Below are 25,541 nucleotides of genomic sequence, written 5' to 3' on the forward strand. Positions count from 1 at the left end.
TTATAATACATATATATTTAAATTCTTTCGAAAGACAATGTTCAGATCCGTGTTAACGTTGCTTTTCATAAATTGTTGGTACTAAAAAAAACCAAAAAAACCGGGTGATATATATAGACGAAACCGGGTGTTGTGTAGTAAACAACAATGACGAAACCGGTGTATTTTTATTTGATATGACCCATTTCTTTCGTTCCATACACATAAATACAAGTATTGAGATGCTCATAATGACTAGTTTTTCAATCTCTGTGTCAGTATCTATCTTCCCGTACCTTTCTTTCCGTACGATGTGAACAATTTAAAGAGAAATTAAACAATTTCGAGGCAAGGTTCACTCAATTCGTCATTTTGACATGCATTTTGACTTATTTCTCCGTTAATATAGAACGGTTGTAGAAAATATTGCATCTCACAATAGAAAATAGTTGTATATGTATATATATTCTTCGATATCATTAAAAAAATAAGAAAATAAGGAGAAACCTATCTTTCTTCTGTCTATTGATGTTCCGTCATTGTGCCGGACGTTAGATACCATCGAGTCCGATCAAATTCTGCCGGTGTGGTTTAGACACAGTGATTGTTGGGTTGATGTTTAGACGAGTTGTATATATATATATATATATCAGCGAATCCCGGCGAGGGAAGAACGAAAAATTATATATATATATATACAACTCGTCTAAACATCAACCCAACAATGTTAGATCTGTAAATTTGCTTTCGCAAATTTTTGGTTCTTCCCTCGCCGGGATTCGAACCCATGCTTCTGTGATATCGTGACACCAAATCGCCTGCACTGCAGCCGTCCCGCTAGACCACACGACCACCTGGGCTCTCAAAAAAAAGAGCTTTCGGTGGCCATATGTTACCTTTCCACGTCAGTTTTAATCTAGCGGCGTACTACAGTACATGATATATAAGGCATGAAGATGTTATTGTTACAGATCAGCTAAATTATCTATAGTAAAGGATCCTACAAATTAATGTAAGATACAGTCACAGAAAATAATTATATTCATAAGTACCACGAGCCCAGGTGGTCGTGTGGTCTAGCGGGACGGCTGCAGTGCAGGCGATTTGGTGTCACGATATCACAGTAGCATGGGTTCGAATCCCGGCGAGGGAAGAACCAAAAATTTGCGAAAGCAAATTTACAGATCAAACATTGTTGGGTTGATGTTTAGACTAGTTGTATATATATATATATATAGGTATGTTTCTCAAAAGGAAGTTATAAATCCAAGAGTTAAAAATAGTCAAGTTGCAATCATTCCTTTCCAATTTAAACGGACGTTATCACGAGTTGGTTGGGCAGTTATGGAAATCTAATTCAAAGATGACGACAGATATTTTCCAACTTGTGTTGACTTAGACTTATCGCGAGCTACAAAGCGGTTGCCGCACATATGGAGCAAAATCCATTTGATATACGAACCACATAAGATTCCTCCTGGTTTTGTTTACGTTTATGTTGTTCAGTGTATAGTTTTCTATGTTTTGTTTTGGTGTACTGCTGTGTGCTGTGCTCTTGTATGTTGTTGTCATATATAATTGCTCCGCACATGTCAGTGTATTATTGATTTTTTTTTACCATTGCCTTGCGAAATACCCCATTAGATACATGTATTCTGGTTAACCGCGGTGTTTGGTAGGGCATCTTATATTTTGGTTTTTGTTGTGTAAAATTGTGTCCCTCATCTCGACGTTGTCAGTTTATTTTCAACCTGTGAGTTTTAATGTCCTTTAGTAATTGCTTGTCCTCTTTTTTGGACATTGGAACCTTTTTTTCAATCACAAGTTACAATGTATGAGCAAAAATAAGAAGGATTTCTTATTTGTTTCAAGTGTTGTATTTAAAATATATGAAATAAAAGAAAAGTAGGAGATTAGCAGAACCATAGAGGTGACATGACAAGACATGTTCTCCTTAGAAGCGGTGGTACCGTATTTATATAACACGACTCGGTCTTGTACCACAACTTAGAAAGGATATTTTCATCCTTTTTGAGTGCCTTGGACTACCTTAATTATTGTGTTTCGGTATTCGTGTGTTTAGTCTTTAGTTTTCATATTATTTTCTATAATGTGGTTTGTGTACAGTGACTGTATGTCTGGTTTTTTTTTAAAGCCATGGCGTATATAGAAATAAGTAGATGTAGTATGAGTGCCAATAATAAACGGTTTATTTTTACAAATCGTGACTTGGATGGAGAGTTTGGATGGAGAGTCGTCTCCATCAAAGTCACAATTTGTAAAAATAGACCGTTCATTTTCGACTTACGAAGTTGAATGTTCTTACGGTATCTTTCGCCTATTATCTAATTTATAGCAGGTCTACTGAATATGTAAACAGTTGTCATACTGTACAGGCCCCAGAACAGTACCTTATTTGTTTTAATCAAATTGAGGATTTTTCGTCAAAAAGCTTAACCCTTTCACGTTCCGCCAAATTGGACGTAAACTTATGGAAAGACACTATCAAAGTTCAATCGCATATAGAATTCGCACTGAGGCTTACATAAAGGTCGTTTTAGGTCCATTTGAGAGATAAATGATAAAATATTTCAAAAAATATAATATATCAGAAATTTTGTCTTTTGAAGTCACGTGTTATCTGTCCAAAAGTCACGTGACTTGCGAAAAAAAGTAAAAAAATACAAAAGTCTTCCGAAAAAGGTCGTGTGGAGACTTTTATAAGGACTAATAGGATAAAGTTTAAGTGTCAAAGCAATGTCCTAAGTCTGATAGACACAGGAAAGTTACCATTATGGTATAGTTGGAGGAAATACGTGCTATATACCCCCCAAACGTGGATGCCCGCAACATGCAAAATAACGGTTTTCAGCCGTTTTTTCGTCAAAATCTTATACTTGACACAAATTTTAGCTTAAATTATGTTTTTTCCAAGCAGCACATAGAATTTTGACTTTGAAAGTAAAGATTCAATGAATTACCAATAATTACTTTGGTGTTTTGGGCCTATGAGGTTTTAGTTTAAGGGGGGGGGGGGGGGTGTGCAATTAAGACACATATTCTTTAAAAACATACAAACATTGTTTTTAAGTTGACTTTTGTATGTATTCATGACCCTCTTTTTGAAATTGAAAGTAAAGTTAAGTTAAGTTTCATTTAATATAGGAAATTATTTTTTCATCTCCGGCTTTGAGGTTCCAACATGCAATCTTCCTGCTATGGGCTAGGACAGCTTCCCACTCGACCACGGGAGTTCCAGTTTAATATATCGAAATTTTAATACTTAACTCTTTCATAAAGCAACGAAGTGAAAGTAATCAAATAATCAGCCTGTTGACTGTTTTCGTTTAGAAATTAAGTCTCGATATAACATATAATTGTTGTAAAACCCATTATTTTGAGCAAATATAGGATGATATCATACTTTAGTCTGCCATTTTTTTCTAGACTTTTACCGGTTTCTTTATTTGAACAAAAGTGTTTTCGACATTTCCATAACCAGGCACATCAGAAACAATGTTCTGTTACATCTATTTCAACTTCGAAAAAAAAAAGTTCATGACTTTTTGTCTTTTTTGTCTTTTTTTCAATTAATTTGGAAAGAAATGACCACAAATTGAGAGTGCATTTCAAGTAAATGATTGCGTTGGTACACTTTCAATCACTTTTTTCACTTAAGTACAAGTTTAAATCATACTTTGAATAGTTTCCCTCAAAAATACAGGGCGAAGTTAATAAAAAAAAGTCATATTGCCCCTAAAATCAACAGTTTATTTTCCCATACTCGACGGAAATATTAAGTTCAAATCAAAAAAAAAACCACGGTTTTTACAGGAGAAAACGTTGTCCGTTAGGGACGATTTGATACCAAACCGTACTCGGAAGAAGTTTTAGGCACCACTAATCACACAGCTGTGATATAGGGGATTGATTTGAGCCATCAACCACTTCTGTACGTCAACAAATGTCAAAGATTCAATACTTTGCGCAAGTTAGTTACCCAAAAATATAGCCCATCGGTACCAGAGTACCGATGGGAACAGGAAGGGGTTAAGGCTCTCAAGATATCAAAAATTTGGCAATTTGTAAAGATAATTCTCAGAGTTCAAGATTTCGCATAAAAAACATTACAAAACCATTTTGTATAAACGAACTCGACATGTAGTTCAGTAAAAACGCATCTATCCATTCAACTTCACCATTCAACTTTATAGGTTTATAAAAGACTAAGCTAATTAGTAAAACCAGCTCAAATAGAACATTAGTACATCTAAAATCAGCTCAAATAGAAAAACCAGCTCAAATGACACATTGGTAAAACCAGCTCAAATAGAAGATTGGTTTCATCATCTGACATCAGACTCGGACTTCACTTGACCTGAATTTTAATGTGCGTATTGATATGCGTTTACTTTTCTACATTAGCTAGAGGTATAGGGGAGAGATCTCATAAACATGTTTCATCCTGCCGCATTTTTGCGCCTTGTCCCAAGTCAGGAGCCTCTGGCCTTTGTTAGTCTTGTATTATTTTTAATTTTAGTTTCTTGTGTACAATTTGGAGTATGGCGTTAATTATCACAGAACTAGTATATATTTATTTAGGGGCCAGGTGAAGGACGCCTCCGGGTGCGGTAATTTCTTGCTACATTGAAGACCTGTAGGTGACCTTCTGGTGTTGTCTTTTCTATGGTCGGGTTGTTGTCTCTTTGAAACGTTCCCCAGTTCCAATCTCACTTTTATTAGTAATATCTGCTCAAATAGAACATTAGTAAAACCAGTTCAAATAGAACGTAAGTAAAACCAGCTTCAATAGAACAATCAAGTCCATGACCGTAACATTTTAATTAACATAGAACTCTATACTATGCGTACATTTAATCTATTTTAGACTAATGAAATCAAAGCACGCATGAACATTTATTAAATTAAGTTTCGTTTACGTAATGCGTCCGATATATTTGGAGCTAGATCATCTTCGAATACCGGTCGGACAATAACGCGAGCTTTTGTTTTGTGAGCTGTTCCCATGATACCTGTTATCTCAAACTTTCCATCGTTTGTTTTTATCGTAGGTGTTTGTTTATCATAACGAGATGTCACAAATCTCAAGCCATTGTCGTTTCCTTCGTTATCGTTGTACATTTGGTGAAACCAATCACGGTGACGCTCAGTATATGGTTCCGCCAATCCAACACCGAGATGGTTACTGTGCCACCAGAAGTTATACGGGCAGCTCCACATAACAACTGCTCGTCGTCCCTCCCCATCATCTATTCTCCATGATGCCACTCCGTACGTTCCGGAAAATCCCCAATAGGATTTATGTGCCGTCTACAAATTGGAAAATAATTGTCAGTTAAAAGATATATTGTATCTACATTTTTTTTTAGCTATAAGGCTTTATGTTTAGATGATATATGACTCATATATGGATATTCAGATCAAGAACTTTCTTATTAAAAATTGAATGTTCCTTTTTGTAAATTCATACGGGTGTATAAGCAAAAATATGCGCACTGTGAATGCTTTTATATGAAATTACTAATAAAAGGCATTCATTACGTACATGTATATTATGATTTTTTTTTCGCTTTGATCATAAATACACGATTGCAATCAAGTTTATTGTGGAAACTTGTGTCAACATTGATATTACAATTCATTTCGAAATTAATGTTATTCTTAGAATGACTTAAGATAGATGTTAGTCAATCAGAAAACGCATTTTAATGAAACAAATCTAATGTTATAATTGGAACAGGCATTTTCACCTGATGTGTACCCCGCAGTCAAGCTGTAGCTAGATTTGTAACGTACTAGTTCAAGTAATACTCCGTAATACCCGGGCACATTATTATGACTGGTCTGCTTCTTGCTCTTCAAAGTCACGTGTTATTAGCGGAGCTAGAAGCCGTAAATACACTTCTTTGTTTTTGTTTGACCAATCCGGGGTAAATTCCCGCATTCGAGACGAACACTCTACTGCTAAAAAAAACGGTCTAAATGTTAAGGATTGAAGCCAAAGAAAATATAGTGCTATTAAGCAGAGAGATTATATATTTAGAAAATTTACATAAAAGTTATTGACTCAATTAAAAAAGATTTTCGTTATCCTCAGGTACATGTATCAAGATCAAATATTGCAATTAAATCACTAAATGTACTCGTTTTTGATATTATTATCGTTTGATATATATACTTGTTGTTCGGTGTGAGCCAAGGCTCCGTGTTGAAGGCCGTACTTTAACCTATAATGGTTTAATTTTTAAATTGTTATTTGGATGGAGAGTTGTCTCATTGGCACTCACACCACATCTTCCTATATCAATGTATATATATGAAGTACATGTATTTATACTGGGAGCATAGTGGTACTCAAATTGGTCCATATTTATATTCGATTTCACCAATATCTAAATTTATAAACTTGTTTAAATGAAATCATTGCTAGCACTGCATACACTAGTCCTCTATCTATGAGGCACTAAATTGCCAAATATGAGAGTACAAGGGAAAGGTTGTGGATTTTCCATAAAATGTTTAGCATTGAGTCAACACAGGGGTACATAATCCTTAACTACCGATGTTAACAAATATGACGAAAAAAAAATCCCCGATAGAAATCGAATACTACAAAATCTTATACGTGATTGCACTTATGAATTATATGTGATTACAGTCATTGATAACATGCAATTACTTTGACTGATTACATACAAGTGAGAGGTTGGGCTTGCTTTAAAACTAGTAGGGTTAATTCGTCATTTTTTACACAGAAAACACAAGAAATGCCTGTGACAAGTCAGGAGTATGACGGATTCTATCTATTCATTTGTTATGATTGGGCGTTTGATTTTGATTTCATAATTTTATCATTTCTATTATCGATTACATGTGATTACAAAACTTACAAATTTCTCTCGAAGTGTAGGTCTGATTAAAACTGGAGATGACTGTAATTCACCTTTCTTAATGGTAGCATGAGGATTGACAAGGTTGTATTTTGTCCAATTTTCTACTTCAATTGTGCACACAACACGATAATTGGCTTCGGCTCCCATCATAGTAGCTCCCGATTCTATTGAAGTCGAGGCTGCAGTCACCCCCAAGTCGGCCCAATTAATTGGAATTCTCACAGCTGAAGAGTATAACGTTGATCCTATGGAATGTAAACAATTAGAAACGAAACATTTTAGAAATTCAGTAAATTTGCAGGCTCGTAACAGCTGTGGACACAATGATATGTCTTTTTGTTAGTTTGAAGTTAACTAGAGGCTCCAATGATCCTTTGTCGCTCACAGTCATGATATTTTTAGTAAACAACTGATGCATGAAATAATCCAATCGTTGTACGTTTGCTATAATAGTTTTCGAGATAAAAGTCAGAAACTGCGCCCCACCCCATCCCTCATGTTTTATTTTAAGCCATGCCTGCCATGTTGATTTGCAAACAGGATCATTAGACACATGTTTTTTTTTTATAAAACTAAATACCATTAGCAGGGGCGGATCCAGGATTTTGGAAAGTGGGGCGAAGATTTTAAATTTCGCCGAGCGGAGCGAGGCTAAAAATTTTTGGGACCCTTTTTGGGCTAAAAATCATAAAATAAGTGCTTGGGGCATGTATATTTTATAGTTGCTGTAAAGTGTAAGGATTGGACATTTTTTATGCTGTATTCTACCTATTAATTGTCTATCATAAAATGATAGACTTATTAATCCAAAGCTATGTACTGATATATTTGATGTAGGACTTGTCAGTAAAAAATAGACATGGAAATTCGACTCAATTTACAATACGACCGACACGAGTTAAAAAAGACAAACAAGCAGTTTTTATCCAACTGTTTGATTGATATGTTTCACCCAACATATAACATAGAGAACCGAAGTGAGGGGTTCCAAATCCACAAAAGATAACGAAAGTGTCTGAAATGACAACGAAGTTAGAATGACGGTCCACAAATGGAGACATTAAGTTCACACCCAGTAGGCAGGTTACAGTCTGGTCTTGAAAAAGTATGCAATATATATCAGTCCGGTGAAACAGACATTCCAGTAAGCAAGCAAACCCCGGCCACAAAAAAATTACGCCATTTTTATTGATCATGTTCATTTCATGCTTAATAATTTTGTTGGAAATTTTCGTTTTTAATAGCAAAAAAGTGGATAAGACTATTGTTTTCAATCCAGATACGGCCAGAATTCTTGTTTTAGGCAAGAATCGGAGTCATTTTTTTCTCTCTCAAATATCTCAAAATGCCTCCTCAAATCAAATGGTTTCGTTCCTGAGACTTGAAATTTTTCTAGAGCTTATACTAAAATTGAGAATGGAAATTGGGAATGTGTCAAAGAGACAACAACCCGACCATAGAAAAAACAACAGCAGAAGGTCACGAACAGGTCAATGTAGCGAGAAATTCCCGCACCCGGAGGCGTCCTTCCGTGGCCCCTAAACAAATATATACTAGTTCAGTGATAATGAACGCCATGCTAATTTCCAAATTGTACACAAGAAACTAAAAATAAAATAATACAAGAGTAACATAGGCCAGAGGCTCCTGACTTGGAACAGGCGAAAAAATGCGGCGGGGTGACTGGGGATCATTATTCAACTTTTTTATTTATAAAATAAGCTTGGGCATTTGGGGTTAAACATGTTTTCGTAGGTAAATAATTTTGTGGAACTTTTTTTTCATGAAAGTGTAATAGTCTATAGAGTATTTAATATTTCTTTCTGTTTGGTAGAATAGTGAAATAGAAGTCAATACGTTCTTGCTCAATCCCGTGTCGCTTTGGAGATTTCCTGATTGTCATGACATCATCAGCCTAAGCAATGTATTACTGTAATTTGAATTTCAAAATGACCGTGTGCCGTTTTTTTAACGCACTGGTCAACTCCACCATAGCAAATCACATGACTTTGACAATCAGTAAATACCAGCGAAAAATATATTGATAAGTAAAGAATTGTCGTATAAAAATTAAATACTCGGGATATGGCTAAGTTCACGAAGTCTAGTCTGTTTAATAATTTTCCAAAAAAAAAAAAAAAAGTCCGCGTAAAGGGGGGGCGTACGCCCTCTACGCCCCCCTCTTAATCCGCCACTGCTTAGGCTAATGCTTATGTGTGGCCAAGTTTGGTTAAATTTGTTTCAGAATAATGTTTTAAAGTAGAAGACTACCAAAATTTACGGGAAAGTATTACATTTTACTTTAAAGGGCAATAACTCCTTATAGGGGGACACTTGACCTTCTTGGTCATGTTGACTTATTTGTAGATCTTACTATGCTGAACATTTAATTCATTGATGTTTACAAATTATCTCTTTCTTCAGTAATATTCAAAATAATAACGCAAAGCAACAAAATTTCAGTAAAATTGCTAATTCAGGGGCAGCAAACTAGCAACAGTTTGTCTGATTCGTCTGAAAATTTCAGGACATATTTTTAACCTACTGAACATGTTACCTACGTCAAAGAGTAGGTCCAGTAAGACCCCTTTTTAGCCCCAAAATATAGCAGTTTTACAAAATTATTAAAATGTTAACTTTACTTTAGTTATTAATTGGACTGTAAAATCTTCTCTTTCGTCAGATGAACCTGAAATTTCAGGCCAAAATCTGCCCTTACCGGACCTTCTACTTTGCTCTAAATTCTTTAATTCTAGAAATATAAGCCAAAAACTGCATATTACCCGCAGTAGTTTCAGAGGAGAGGATTTTGTAACATTACAAAAAATTACCCCCAAAAAAATGGTTAAAAATTTACTATAAAGGACAATTACTTCTTTAGTTTGCTGAACATTATTGCTGTTTATAGTTCATCTATATCTGTAATAATATTCAAGTTAATAATCAAACACTGCGAAATTTCCTTAAAATTTCCGATTTAGGGGCAGCAACCCAACAACGGACATTTCAGGACAATTAGATTTGACCTGGTAGACAACTTTACCCATATCAGATTGCTCTAAATGCTTTGATTTCAAAGATACATGTATCAGCAACATTCTACATTTTACACCTATGTTCTATTTAAAGCCATGGCGGCTATCTTGGTTGGTTTGCCGAATGATCACATTTTTAAAACTAGATACCGTACCCCAATGATGATTTAGGCCAAGCTTGATTAAATTTGGCCCAGTAGTTTCAGAGGAGAAGATTTTTGTAAATGTTAACGACGGCGGACAACGGATGCCAAGTGATGAGAAAGGCTCGCTTGGCCCTTAACGCCATATGAGCAAAAAAGGAGTTCATTTGAACATGCAATATCCCAACCTAATAGTGTCGTACGAAAGAGTGTCCGCCTGGAAAGTTTTACACGTATCACAATTATCATTCACATGGCCTAAAGTTTCTTTAGTGAACATGTACAATATGTCATAGCAGTTGATATTAGATAACGTTTGGCATGGGAAGTATTAAATATCTCATTAAAATGTTTTATAATACTTTAAACAGTTGTAATCAAGAAAGGGATATCATAATAAAAAGAGATGGATTTAAACATGATAGATAAATTGAGAATTTTTCTTTCAATAGAACAAAGTCTATGGTATTATTAAAAAAATCTTTAAATTTCTTTTCAACCAAAACCATCAAAATTCACAAATTGAATGCAATCCGTATGCATTTAATCTTTTTTTTTATTATTAAATCGCTATAAGCCTACACAGTTACATGTATATAGACAATACATGTTTTAGTGCCTTAAAATATCAGCTATTTAATACTCCTGTTTCGAGCAGAGTAGCAGGATAAATAAAAAATGTAAGAATGTTAGGCAGAATCGCTGATCCTGCGAACACCAGTCCTGTATCCAGTTCAGTACTTTGAACAAGTTGCTACCAGTCAGATTTCAAAATATTGATAATCTCTGGCTATACATATTTTGTTAACGGATAGCTATATCAAAGAATGTAGTGATGCAGCAAGTTTCCATCAAATCATATACAAAAAAAAATAAAACAGCAATGTGTTCATAGTACATGGATGCCCCAATCGTACTATCATTTTCTATGTTCAGTGGACAATGCAATAGGTTGTAAAAACTCTAATTTGATATTAAAATTAGAAAGATCATATCACAGGAACATGTGTACCTAGTTTCAAGTTGATTGAACTTCAACTTCATCAAAAACTCTCTTGAAAAAAAAACATTAACCTTAAGCCATACAGACGGACGAACGATCAAATGGACGAACGGACGCACAGAGCAGATCACATAATGCCCATAAATGAGGCATGAAAATAGGGCATAAAAAAATCACACAAAGGTTGAAGAACAGAAAAAAAAGAACTAAAATAAAGCTAAATATTCAGGTTAATATCGGTTATTCTGAGGTCAGCTGTTTTAGATGACCGGTACTAATTGACCCCTAATTGTATAACGCAATTAAGATGTTTAAAATGAGGTTTATCATTTCGGTATGTATACTCACCAACCAATACAACAAGGAATAAAGAAAAAGACGATTCCATGTTGATTCTGTCTGGTCAAACGGTCCCTAAAACAAAAAACGATTAGCTACGTTAAAACACAAAATATTAAGTAGGAAGAGCTTTCATTAGTCTCTTTAGTGCCATGTTCAATGCATTATAAACAAACACAGTTTATTCAACAGACGCATTTAATATCAAAATAATGTCATTCGAAAACCTGAAACAAATCTATTACTTTCACACAAACGTAGTGTTAAGGTTAATGTGGACCCTATGGCTAAAATGGCCGTATTTTCACCTCAAAATTTACTCTGAGTACAGACAAACCTGCGCATCTGTAAAAAAAATTCAGGCATACTATGCCCTAGATAAATGAATTTTAAGTATATTTTGTGTTTTAGAAAAGAAAAACTTACCAGGATTTTGCCGTGCACTTGTTTCATTCCTCCAGAAGGTGCCAAAACAAACTAAGTTTGGAAACAGGTTTGAGAACTTCCCCACAGGTAAAAATTAAAGTAAGCATTTTTAATTGACGTGGACATTAGATGGAAAATAGATACCTGACAATAATTGGTTATTTAAACTGTGTACCTGAGTGGACCATATCAAGTTAAACTCAACTGTTTGTTAATTTTATCATCTTCTGTAGAGACGAAAAAAAGTGTACGGCAAAATCCAGTTAAGTTATGAATTTTCAAAATCGTACAATGCATTTGAATTCTATTTATCTAGGGCATGCCTATGCTTTAAAACTTTTCCAGATGCACAGGTTTGCCTGTACTCATAGAAAATTTTGAGGTGAAAATACGGCCATTTTAGCCATAGGGTCCACATGAACCTTAATTGCTTTAAGTCCAATGTCAAATATATGGTGCGTGTTCAAGACGACATGCACAATTGTGTGTCATTATGATGCAGTGCAAGATGATTAACGTCCAGTAGTGTCAAATATATGTCATGCATGTCCAGTACTCTGGTGACGGTGTGTCATAAAGATGCATTAAAAGTTCATTAACGTCCAGTGGCAAATATATGTTAAGCGTTTTCAGTACAACATGCACACATGTGTCTTATAATGATGTATTGCAAGTTGATTAACATCCATTGTCTACTCAGGCAGCGGCTCTGGATCCTTCCCCCATTTCTATATATTATTTGTCCGATTGCTTAGTTGTTGTCCTATAAGGTTTATGATAAACGTTTGACTAATATGGATGTATTAACACTGCAAGTTTACTCTTGAGTACATACATTATGATACAACCCTATCCACATGGAAACGTTTTGTAGACCTGTGCATCAGTTTGCTTGTACTTATAGTGGATTTCGTCGTGTACACGCGGTCATATTTTTTAATTCCTTTTTATGAGCCCTAATGTTTTGAGTTATTTTCAATTATAAGAATGTATTCTTGCTCTTATCCATACGGATATGACAATAATAGAACTATATAATATGTCTACCGTCTGTTTTTGAATTTCTACGAAATTTCAAAATACAGTTATGGTGAACCTTAAACTAGTACATAACATAAAATATATCTGCAATTTACATCGACGTTATTCCCTCTTCGTTCTATAATAGTGTGTCAAATTACAAAGCACTTACCTCTTCGCTGGCCTTTGTACGCACTGACTGATTTAAAAATAAATCGATTAAAAAGTACCCGTTGAAGCTCGTGATTTACTCGTGCAGAAAGATTCCGTTAATCAATTAAGATGAGTTTATTTCCATAGGTTGACATTCATTCAATTTCTCGACCATTTTTTTTTGCATTAAAAAATGTATCTTTAAAAGACTAGTTCTAAAATAAGGGCATTACATTAACAGTTTTTATAGAGTTTTTGTTTAGCATTCTGTTAAAAACATGAGTTATAGATTCAGGATCAATTTTGATTTTCAGGGTTCTTTTCCTTTTCTTTTTTTAATTATACAAATTGTTTTCACACCCAATATGGAAAGCAAACGGGGTAAGAATTCTTAATTCGTAAATTGTCAATTTGTTACTTGTAATTTTGTTTTTTTCCAAATTCCTTGTTCATAAATTTCCAATTTGAAATTATACATGTACCTGTGTAATTTCAAAACTCGTTATTGGTAAATTATCAATAAAGGTGCAAGTTAGCCCTAACAATCATTTCTATTAGAAACGACTGATCAATGTCCAGTGGCAAATATGTCGTGTACATTCAGGGCGAGAAACATATACATTTGTACATGTATCTATATCTATACATGATATTAATTGGTAGGTTGTGTAAAATGGAAAAAAAAACAGAAATAGCAATTGGAAATCAAGTTGTGAATGTTTTAAAATGATTGGTTGATTGTTCTTAATTTAACGCTCAGTGGCAAATATTACAAACATGTTCAGGACCGGATAAAGGGCGTGAAGCTTTGAATGCTTCTCGAAAATGAGGGTATTTATTCTGGATTGAAACATGAATTTAGCCTTGCAACAAGCATAAATACGGCCATTATTATAGAGATCACACAAACTGTTTTTCAGTTGAAGATTTCTTATCCAAAAAGGGTTTCTCGATCCGAAACCCGAGAAGTAATTACACGAAAATGCAGATCCTTGGTTTTATACGTGTATATCCGATTCACACGGCTGATATTGCTTCGTGGAAATGGAACCTGAATTTACAAACCCACTGTGTGTATTTTGCGTTTATTTGATCCTTGGGATTCTGAGCCATCCGCGGATTTGGAAGATGTATTGTATCATTTTAATTTACTATAATAGGTTAATTGTTAATAAAAACAAACTTGGGGAAACACCTGTACAAAATGTATAATGCAATTTTTACTTTCTAACATTCTTGTTTCTTGGTTTTGACCACCCCCCCCCCCCCCCCCCCCCCCCCCAAAAAAAAAGAGTGTGTAGCTACATATTTTTTTGTATTACATATTACCAATGTCATTTCAACTGATCGGGCGGAGCTTACGTTTTAATTTGCATAAGGACAGTCTATTTGAAGATGTGTGTGATAAGGATGATTGCCGTTATAACTATAACTGATTTCTAATCACCTATCAGTGTCATTAAAGGAATTTACAAAAGAATGACTGGACACTTCATTGATGAGTTTATTCTAAAATACCTATCTGTAGATGGATTGGTTTATTATGAGCGAACTGGTTAAACTCCGCCCAGTCAAATGAAATAAATTGAATAATATATATTGGGTAAAATTGGAACGCCGTGTGATCGAGAGAAAAAAAAATGTTATAGATTCGGACTTTTTTTTTCTCAGTAGAAAAATGATATATCCCAAAACAGAAGTGAACTAAAGAATTTCAACATTTTTTTAACTTTGAATGATATAATCAGGTAAAAATTAAGAATCTCAAACCCCGGAAGTTGGAAAAAACAAACAAACAAACAATCGAACAATTACATAAATAAAAGCCCTAAACCAAACAAAAGTAGATAATATATCAAATAATAGCAAAAGATGAATCGACAAAAAATAATGAAAACTATTAAAAAAATAATAATTAGTCTTTTTTATAATCTAAAAAGTTTTTTTTTTTTTAATTTGAATTTCAATAAATCAAAACTTGTGAGCAAACTAGTAAGACCAATTAAAAAAATGTGTTTCCGCTAATCCTATCTACCCTTTACACATTTGTTTGCCATTTTTCACCAGCACTGTTAAAGTCAGATTGATTGCCATCGTCTAGAAATAGCCAGTTAACACAGTATTGGCAAAACAATAAAATATATATCCTCCTACCTACCCTTTTCCAGCACGTTAGCTGAAACACATAATATTATTTCGTTTGGCCTAACGTAATCAGATATCTAATATATTATATCTCTATCCGTGCGAAGCATTCTTGCAAAAGGTAGTGTCGTTCGTTACAACTCGGCTGAGTAGTAGATTACCCCGAGGATTGCTGATTGAGCTAGTGTGTTACTAATTGATACACTTATCTCAAGTTGTTTTCCAGGACAACGGACTTAGAAGAACATACAGGTAAGAAAGTCTAGATTAATAAATAAAGGATACTAAATTCAATCATATTAAGCCTTCCCATATGGTTCATTTTTAAAAGAAGGAGAGGGGGTCTTTTTATTCGCAAATTGAAAGTAACCAGTCAAAACGTACAGTGATTGTACTTGTCTTTAGGTTGATCTTTATTTTTCATGTATTCGCACTTGTTTTGTTTCATATCTATAAACCCTATTTATCACACATTAAAAAATATAATTTTTCGAAGAAATGCATTTTCATCATCCAACCTGTAAGACTGTCGTCAAGTACTTTCAGTAAAAAATAGCTATTCTAACACACCTCTGTTTTTGTGACTCATTAGATAGGTATTTCACTTGACCCATATAATTCATCTTTTAGTATTTTTTGTGTTATAAAGTCAACCTGTAGCTTTAATATATAAAAATGTTAGAATCTGAAGCGAGACGATGTATGAAATATTCTTACTTTATACGATATCAAGACAAAGTTCTCAACTCAAATACACCCTAACGTAAAAAGGTGCACTCGATCTTCTCTTTTCGATACAATTGTTACCTATTTTTTGGAATTTTCTCTTCAGTCACATAATGGAAGGACAGACACGAAAATTACTGAACTAATAGATTGATATGTTTTCCGTCCGTGGTAATTTTTTCAAAAAAATCGGAGGTTGTGCATTTTCTTAAGGTTCATCATAACCTTTTGGCTAAAATGGCCGTATTTACACCCCAAATTTTACTCTGAGTACAGACTAACCTATACACCTGCAACAGTTTTAAGGGATGGCAGGAACTAGATATATAAATTTTAAATGCATTTTATGTTTCAGAAAATTATTAACTTTTCTAGATTTTGCTATCCATTTTTTTTCGTTCCTGCAGAAGGTGCAAAAATTAACTAAGTAGTGAAAACGATTGAGAAGCTCCCCTCATATAATCAATGTTGTGAGTAGTATTGATTTAAATGGACAATAGATGGACAATACACACCTGTAAACAATAGGTGATTTAACAGGTTTAAACTGTGTAACTGAGTGGACCGTATCAAATGAAACTCGGGTGTTTGTTTATTTTGCTATCTTCTGCAGACTGGAAAAAAATGCACATCAAAATGCAGGTAAGTTTTTCATTTTCTGAAACGTAGACTTCATATAACTTTTATATATCTAGTTCCTGCCATGCCTTAAAACTTTCCTGAATGTACCAGTTTGTCTGTACTCATAGTAATTTTTGAGGTGTAAACACGGCCATATTTTTCAATTCCTTATGATGAACCTTAATCCAACTTGAAAGATACCCATGTCGTCGACTTGATATCTAATTGTTCTGCTTAACTATGCAATTGTCAATTTAAGAGGCGATAATACGAATCCTTTAGTTCTCGTCAAACTGTACAAGTCAGTAGTAATTCCAACTTTTTTATATGGCTGTGAAGTTTGGTGTGACCTGAAGAACCAAGATATCACATTACTGAATAGACTTCAGCATTTTGTTGTAAAACACGTACAAAAGTTTAAGACGTCAACAAGATCAGATATGTGTGAAAGCATGGTTGGACTACGTAATATAATCTGTGACATTGAAAAACGTAAACTATATTTCTTTGGAAAACTTTGTAAAACTCTTGTCTTACAAAACAAATCTTTCTACAAAGACTTTTTTCGTGCCTGTTAGATGGACGAAACCATATTGGATTTATTCCGGACATATTAAACATTTTATGTAAATACAATCTGTATGAATTTCTTATAACCTATATGAGTGATGGCAACTTTCCTGATAAGCTGCAATGGAAACGTATAGTTGAAATGCAGTTGAATCAAAACATGATAATGACTGGCTGATTCGCATTAATTCAGACAATGACTTTAAGAGGTTTAAATATATTCATAAATCCGTATCTGCAGCTCATGTGTGGAAATTCCCCGCGAACAGCTCTGTAATTCGCACTGCATTGTTTATCCAAAAACTTATATCTACCGCTCCAAATCATGTTTTCAAACTTTGTGAAATTTGCGACCGTCCGTTCACTGACGTTTTCGTACATGAATGCTTTGGCTGTACGTGAACATCAAATATGCACAGCACTTGGATGGACTTAATAATAGAACACTTTTGTCTCGACCTCTATGTTGAACTAAGTGAATGTGATGATGATTCCTTATATACAATCTGTCTAGGAAAAAAACCCTTCAACCATGCTTAGTGATCCCGACTTATAGTCATTCAAGCGACTTTGCTTCATCCATGTAAAACAATCTGCATCCAAATACAATCGTAAATTGAACAATATAGTAAAATGCTAGCACATGTAATATCGACAGCACGCGATATAAACTCTTTTGCTCTTGAACTGTTTATGATCATTTTCATTTATATGTAAATATTGCGTATTGCTCACAACTTTATCATTTATATGTCCTGTTATTAATGTTTTAATGTATTGTTCATGGTTATATAATTCATGTAATCTCTGTAAAGAGGAAATAAAGATATGAATGAATGAATGAACTAGATAAATTGAAAACTTATGCCAATGGTGTTTTTTAAAAAAAACACCTCGTAATTGAGAAAAAAATTGCAATTTTGTTTGTTTCTATTGACTTTTAAAAAAATTGTCACTATAGTTAACAATACAGTAAACATTTATTTTATCGCCTTCTCTAACAAAGAGCATCGATTCTTTTGTTCTATTTATAACCTGGTTTCCGACTGTATTGGATGCCAGGCATCAAAACTTTAAAAACTGCACAGTAAAGTCTTTACATAGAGTAGTTTTTTAGGGGTAATACGGCATTGGCCATATTTGTTCATTTGTTATCATTTAATTTCGAAAAGTGAAAAAAGGGGGGGGGGGGGGTGTAGTTATTCGTCGCTATCATATTTAACATTTTTACGAATCGTGGGGCAAATCTTGATTCAGATTTTATTTTTATTATCTGCTTGATTACAATTTTTTTTTCTTCAATCAAATTGTGGATCAGAGTATTCTTTTCGAAATAGGCATACCCCCCCCCCCCATCTTTCCATTTTATTGTTTAATTGTAGTTCCATTATGCTCTGTGGAAATCGGATCCAGATTTTCCTACCAAATGGGTCAAACTTTTCATGAATTGCTTGATATTCGGATTTCTTTACAGACTTCCGTATACTCGGTGTGAATTGTAATTATTTAATCTTCTTGAGATAGAAATTGCCCTGAAATATGCTCGAAACAACATCTTGACTTGTGCGATTTTTTTTTTGTCCTTTTGTAGAATATGGGTTAAATTATTTCAAATACATTTAAAAACCATGGAGACATGCTTATGGCGTCAAAAACCCCTACTCGAGTATATCATTTAAATTTTAGTTATTGCGAAACCTATCTTAGTTTTCCACAGATTCACCTGCAAATTACCTGTCGATTTAAACTGTTGTAAGTTCTATTGTCCCATCTAACAAATACAACAGGTATTGTTCTCTGTGTAGTTTATTCACTGGGACCTTTAAATTTCTTGCAAGAGAAATCTATCACTCATTGATTAATTTACCTGAACAAAAAATTGAACTGTCAATGATGGAAAAACATGTACAAATAAGTAATTATAAAACTGCATGTGATGTTGTATTTATTCAATCAATAACACATTTTCAATTTGTTTGATATAAACACTGTTGTAAAAAGTTAAAAGTTGATTTCTGATAAAATTTCAACATTTTACCTATTAAAATTTGCTTTTTTTTTAGTCTGTTCACAAATTAAAACTTAAAATGATAATGTTTAAATAAAGGTCTTCATTAATGTATTCTTTATAACTGAAAAACCATGAAAAACATGCAGATTCTTTGAAACATAAATGCATGCAGTACTTTTTATAATTAAATCAGTGCTTATATTGAACAGATTGAATATATATTATTAATATTGAATAAATACTGTATCACATGCAGGTTATGTGAGTTTATACATGTATTTCAATCAACAAAGAAGATATTTTTTTGGTCAGGCAAATTAATCAATGAGTGATAGATTTCTCCTAGAAGAAATTTAAATGTCCAACTGAATAAACTACACAGAGAACGATAGCTATTGTATTGATTCAATGGGACAGGTAAACTTGCAAAATTTTAAATACCTTGGTAAAGAGCAGACAACTCTTTGGAAAAGTTTCATTTGGTTTGCTATAAATTTGTATTTCTTTAATTTATTTGATAACTTATTATAAAAATTATACCTAATAAATGAATATCTTTAGGTTTGATAAGTTATTTTTGGACCAAAGCTGAGGTTGGGATTTTGAAAGACGATAAACTTCGCAAATTAAAAAACTAAAAATTCAGCTATAGAATCAGTAAACAACTTGAAAAAAGTCCTGCATGCTATTGCGATTCGCCTTTTCAGAATCTATAGGACTATAGGTAATCTCATTGTTAGTACACCAAAATTAAAATGACGTATCGTCATTGGCTCAATTCCAATTGTTTAGAACGTTTTCAACAAATCACAACATAAACCAATGCTTAAAGTCGTATGAAACGAGTGACTGGTTTACATTTTTGAAAATATTACCCAGAGCACATTAGATTCAGAAACGGCGAATTGGAGTTGTTGGTCCCTATTATGTTCTCGAAGAGGGGTAGAGCGTATGAAAAGCAAGGCATTTTCAAGGCAGATTTGTGATAATACGAAAGGGAACTTCACGGTCGCGAAACACGTGACGTCGTCGTGATCAGTTTCACGGAAAATGGCGATCGTCAAAATACAATGTATTATAGTACAATGCAATAAAATGAGATGAAAATCGGTCTTATACTACATGAGCACTGTTTTGACATTTCGGCTATAGCCTTGCTAAATTTAAAAAAAATTGTTTATTCATTTCTTTTTTCAGGAAGAAGTTCCAGTAATGGCTAAACTGAGCTTAGTGTTGCTGGTAGTACTAGCAGGTACAAATTTAATATAAAAAAAAATGTCAAAAAACCGACACCCTTTCCGTTCACAGAACACGTTTTTTCTTTTAATCACCGGTTCAGAATCTACCGTTATATTTCCAAAAGTGTACACCAAAACGATTTGATATGCATGCTTTATAAGACGTAGTACTACTCAACAATGTATAAACATTATTTATCACCAGTCACTCGTTTCATACGACTTTAAGCATTGCTGTATAATTGTGAATGAACAAATGATGATGATTTTTACATCTTTTTAGCCGAAACTGTAGCTAGCAGGACAACAATATGTCCGTATAACCTACATATTGTACATGTAATAAAGGATGTTCTTTTCTTTAGTTTTTGAATTTTGCCTCTCTGATTCTATCCATGCAATGCAATTTAAAAAACTCCGCTAATCCCTTCTTTTATTTTCATAATTTTATTGCATATAGTATTAAAAGCCATATTTGAAAATCCAATAAAATCCATTTCATCAATCTCTTAAAGAAAAAAGAGAGAAATATTTCCAGCCAATTTTCAATTTAAGTAATTTGTGGTAAAAAAATCCCTTACTGAATAATTAAACAGTAATACATCGATAACACTTGTAAAAATCAAAAACTAATTGTGCAAACACAAACAACGTAAGATGGTGCTAAAGGAACATCAGCATCCAAAAAGGGTAAATTAAAAACAGGAAACGCAAATCGTCCCTTTTGTCGTAAAGTTTTAGTGTGGCCAGGAGTTTCTCGTGTAAAACCGATATATCTTATCTAGGAAAGGACAGTTATTACCGTTTTAATTTGATTTATTTAAAGTAAATTCCTTTGGATACAAAACTAAAAATGAAAAAAATAACAAGTACGTGTATTTTATAATTTTTCATATTTTTTTTAAAACTATTTGAAATAGAATTATGAACTAACGTAGGGCTTGGCGGGCATTTTGTTTTCTGTGAACTAAATGGATAAAACAAGAGGATTCCGAATATGCGACAAACTTTAAAAATAGAGGAGAAACGAACATCCGTAGAAGTACGTGTTCTTACTTTAAAAAAAATATGATATACTTTAAAAAACTATTTGAAATAAAATAAGGAACAAAAGAACGGTTTAGCGGCATTTTTTTTCTGTTAACTAGAAGAGGATTTTGAATTTGTTACAGAAATCTAAAGACAAGAAAAGCGATCGTCCTTCATAGTGATTGTTTTAAATGTTAAAATATCTGAAGAGCACAAATGGAAATTTAAAAAGGCCATGTAGGGTTATCATTATGCCTTATACATTGTGTGTTTTTCTTATAGGGTTAATTTCCCACACTATAGGCTTAGATCCAGCCACTATAAGCGCAATTGTTACAGTCGCTGGATCTGTTATTTCATCTGGAGCTAGTATGTCGTCAAGTACTAATGACTATAAAGTTGTCTGTGCCATCGAGGTTGAAAATTGGACAAGGTTCACTCTCGAAGACCCCCATTCTACTATAGGGATGGGGCGTCTGCAGTCTTCGCCAGTAGTGATTAGACCAGGTTCAAGAGAAAAGTTTGTAAGTATTTAGTTTTTTGTCAAATTTCATAACTATTGTATGAATTTTGTATAAACAATATACATGTACATTTGATACATAAACGAAATAGACTCATGTTTAGGGTACGTTTCTCTCAAATGTACACTCTGGGAGGGCTGTGTCAATATTTATTTTAAACACAATGTACTCCCAATAGTTTCAAGTTAGACATTTCGCATATTACATACACTGTACGTGTGTATAGATGGATGATATACTGATGGACATTAGCAATGCAACACTGGATTAGATTTTAGTTTGTCATTTTAAATACATATTACGCATGTAAAACGATGTTGAATATAACGTTGAAGTTCATTTCTTAATCGTCTATTTAAAGTCGTTATGGTTAAAAGAAACACATCTCGTTTGAATTATTTTACATTTGTAATTCGTTTTTTTAACTGACTATGTAGTATTGGCTTTGTCCATTGTTGAAGTCCGTATGGTGTCATTTTTGTCTCTTGTGGAGAGTTGTCTCATTGGCAATCATACCACATCTACTGTTTATATATAGTCTTATATATATTGTAGTAAGCCCGGAATGATTTACTTAAAAACATATTTTATTGTTTTATACGTAAGTCGGAAATCGTCATGGTTAACATTTTTACTTCAACATATATTTTGATTTATTGTAAAAAGTCTACAAGTCGTCATGGTTTACTTCAACATGTATATTTACGTATTGTACATAGCACATACGTCCCCATGGTTTACTTGAACACAAATATATTTTAATGTACTATAGTATTGTAAAAGGCAAACAAGTCGTTGTGGTTACTTGAACACATATATTCTAATGTATTTTAGATAGCTCACAAGTCGTCATGGTTTTCTGGAACCTACGGAGTAGCGTCATGGTTGATAAATGATCGTCGTGCCGTTGTCATGTGGCATTGTCCGTACAGTTTTTGGTGGAGCAAAAATGTGTTAGGAATTGGACTGACGGAATCATTTTATGGCGTTCATCAAAATTGGTTCAATCAAATGTACAGTGGAAGAAATATTCAAGGTTTGAATTTTGTGCGAGAGGAATACCGCTATGAAACACCAACAATTAAAATAGCTGATGAGAGATTTGAAATAACTGGAACCATGGGAACTGGTCACAAGACAACAGCGCGTATTATTATAATGCCTGTTAACGACGAAGACCTTGCGCCATCAATTACAAATGAACTGGACAAACAGGACAAACGAAGATTAGCTAAATTTCTAAAAAGAGGTTAACATATCAGTGCTAACAGCCGATTGCATTGATTGTGTAGGTAAAGGTTATATAATTAGTCAGTTTGCTTGCTACATGTAGCTAGCCAAACCGTAAAGTCATTATTGGGTAAGGTATATTACCCTCTTTCGAAGTAGCATTGTCTTACAGACAAAAGATAAATTATCTGTCGGACTAGTTTACCCTTAAATGAGGATATTTTATCTTACTTAATAATGACTTCACGGTTCAGCTAGCAATATAGATAATATATTATCTTTATCTACACATGCGATGCAATCTGCTGTAAAAATAATTTATTAATTAAATTGATCATATACAATGTTTTGTTTTCTTTACATCGTTTACTTTAGTAGAGGGGCACTATATTTTAACTGTTTGTGTGTCAGTCCCGAGTCAAATTAAAGTTGGGTTTACAGTAATTTGTGTTGATTTTACCATTTTCAGTATAAACTGATATTAGTTAATTTATATTTATTACTCCGTTCAATAGTTTTGGGTAGGGGAAGGGAGGGACTCAGTGACCGAGTGATATGAATAGGTCGAATCATTGTACAACAAGCCTGTCCCACAAGTAACAGTTACACTCATCAAATCAGACCAAAAGATAATCAGGTTCTTTTTACTGAAGGTCTGTTGTTCTTTTTGGCCACTTCGGTTTCCTCCATCAATAAAATGTTACAGCCTCGGAATAACACAACGGTGTAAGAAGTAGGGTAAAAAAACGTAATTATTTTGTTAGTTTAAAAAATGTACTGTGTTACCTAAATGAATAAAAATAATGGTAAAAAAACATGCTTACGCTTGAGTTAATACTGAAACGAATATATCTTGTAATGATATTAAAGTGACATTGTGCAAAATTTGATAAGCCATCTATATTTAAAAAAACGACAATTTACAAATTTAAAAGCACAATTAATTATTAGATAATTTGATAAATTTCTCAGAAAACATCTGACACTCCAACTTGCACCTCAATCGTTATTAAATCTAACAGTGATAACAGCTAGTCGAATTTTCCCTGAGAGCAAAAGAGTCAAACACTTTGAACTACTCAGGTTAATTTGTGATCCTTACAACTATTGCAAAAATAACAACGTTTTCGATCAAAATATGCTAAAATATTGATAGATCATGGAGCTCCTTTTCGAGAAAGTTGACTGAAATATAGCAGGATAAGACTGGCTCGGACTTTTACCTTATAAATGCATGGGTATTATTTGGGTCTCAAATCAAAAGACAGAAAATCAAGAAACTGCTTCAATTTTTTCAAATGACCTTTAATGAGCTGTTACAATGTAAGTCTTATGTTAAAGTCATAAGAAACCTCAAATCAAAAAAAATAATGCATATGATTTTTATAACTCAATGCCTTGGATAGTTTTCATTATAAAACTTATGTACATATACTTTTTTCTGAAGAAAATTCTTTAATTTATTCATTTTTAAAAGAAGTTTACTTTATTTGAATAGCTTCCTTCCAGCAAGCAATTCCCCCGACATATTTTCCGTATGGTAGGTGACCTCAGTGTGACCCATCTCGTAAAAATCCGGTGACCACAATACGCATGGATGTCCTTAAAATAATTACATTAGATGTATATGTTTCATTATAATACTTTATTTTGATTGGCTAACGGCACATCACTTGTTATTCCGTAAGCAATTGCATCACTCAATACAACTTTTCATTCATGATAGCACGTGGTCCCACAATAAAGTGCACAGGTGAATAATATACAAATATATCATGCTTACAAGGGGTATTTGCCAAAAATACCGGTTGAGAGGTTCAAATTTCCTGAGCCGATAGGCGAGGGAAATTTGATTACCTCGAAACCGGTATTTTTGGCAAATACCCCTTGTAAGCATGATATAATTGTTTAATTCCACCGAATGTTCCACCCCAGTAAGTTTATTATAATCAGGTATATTATGTAAGTTCTACTTGAATGTATAATTTTTGTAAACACTGCCGCTGTGCTATTTGCACTGTCAAATTGCATTGACCGTATAAACATTTCTAATCATATTTTTTTATGTACATTCACTAGCTGACCTTTTTGTGATAATTTGCTGATTCTCGGCTGACTACTACACTTAGTTCATCAGTTTCAGTGAGGCATAATACAAGTTGATTCAAGTTTTATGTGACCAGTTGATAATTCATTTCCGTTGAATTTTATTTATGACGTCATTTAAAGCACAGGTTCGCGGAATTTTTACGTCATTCAATAATGATGCTTTTTATCATTAATATTTCATCTGGAACCGTATATTTAAAATGACCATGAATTTGTCATATTAGAATAGAAATAATTCATTGAGTTATTTTTAGACATGGTATTCCCCGTCTGCCATGGTATTTGCTAGGGTATTCCCCATCTGCCATGGCATTTGCTAGCAAATT

The 25,541-nt window shown here is 33.5% G+C and overlaps 2 protein-coding genes across 4 annotated transcripts; one reads left to right on the top strand and one right to left on the bottom strand.

Moving 5' to 3' along the window:
• Window positions 1–4,839: 4,839 nt before the first annotated feature.
• LOC134683922 (tereporin-Ca1-like) lies at window positions 4,840–13,098 on the bottom strand. 2 transcript variants are annotated; one of them, XM_063543239.1, is made up of 4 exons: window positions 13,032–13,098; window positions 11,423–11,488; window positions 6,891–7,138; window positions 4,840–5,310 (listed from the first exon to the last, which is right to left on the bottom strand). In XM_063543239.1, the coding sequence occupies exons 2-4, from the start codon at window positions 11,460–11,462 to the stop codon at window positions 4,900–4,902; spliced, it is 699 nt and encodes a 232-aa protein (XP_063399309.1). In that variant the 5' UTR covers window positions 11,463–11,488; window positions 13,032–13,098; the 3' UTR covers window positions 4,840–4,899. The 2 variants fall into 2 exon arrangements, with proteins under 2 accessions (XP_063399309.1, XP_063399310.1); XM_063543240.1 differs by lacking the exon at window positions 13,032–13,098 and adding an exon at window positions 12,976–13,003.
• Window positions 13,099–15,240: 2,142 nt separating this feature from the next.
• Window positions 15,241–23,550, top strand: LOC134683923 (echotoxin-2-like). 2 transcript variants are annotated; one of them, XM_063543241.1, is made up of 4 exons: window positions 15,241–15,409; window positions 20,283–20,337; window positions 21,635–21,876; window positions 22,711–23,550. In XM_063543241.1, exons 2-4 carry the CDS (start codon window positions 20,298–20,300, stop codon window positions 23,128–23,130), a joined length of 702 nt encoding a protein of 233 aa, XP_063399311.1. In that variant the 5' UTR covers window positions 15,241–15,409; window positions 20,283–20,297; the 3' UTR covers window positions 23,131–23,550. The 2 variants fall into 2 exon arrangements, with proteins under 2 accessions (XP_063399311.1, XP_063399312.1); XM_063543242.1 differs by lacking the exon at window positions 20,283–20,337.
• The last annotated feature ends 1,991 nt before the right edge of the window (window positions 23,551–25,541 follow it).

The sequence above is a fragment of the Mytilus trossulus genome, chromosome 9, assembly GCF_036588685.1.
Source record: "Mytilus trossulus isolate FHL-02 chromosome 9, PNRI_Mtr1.1.1.hap1, whole genome shotgun sequence".
NCBI lineage: Eukaryota > Metazoa > Mollusca > Bivalvia > Mytilida > Mytilidae > Mytilus > Mytilus trossulus.

What these genes read in the sequence shown, in the direction of transcription:
- LOC134683922 (XM_063543239.1), bottom strand. Translation starts at nt 11,462, where the DNA reads ATGGAATCGTCTTTTTCTTTATTCCTTGTTGTATTGGTTG. An exon ending in ATTCCTTGTTGTATTGGTTG is followed by an intron (nt 7,139 to 11,422) that starts GTGAGTATACAT and finishes TACATTCCATAG; the next exon opens with GATCAACGTTATACTCTTCA. An exon ending in CTACACTTCGAGAGAAATTT is followed by an intron (nt 5,311 to 6,890) that starts GTAAGTTTTGTA and finishes TCCAATTTGTAG; the next exon opens with ACGGCACATAAATCCTATTG.
- LOC134683923 (XM_063543241.1), top strand. Translation starts at nt 20,298, where the DNA reads ATGGCTAAACTGAGCTTAGTGTTGCTGGTAGTACTAGCAG. An exon ending in GTTGCTGGTAGTACTAGCAG is followed by an intron (nt 20,338 to 21,634) that starts GTACAAATTTAA and finishes TTTTTCTTATAG; the next exon opens with GGTTAATTTCCCACACTATA. An exon ending in CAGGTTCAAGAGAAAAGTTT is followed by an intron (nt 21,877 to 22,710) that starts GTAAGTATTTAG and finishes AATGTATTTTAG; the next exon opens with ATAGCTCACAAGTCGTCATG.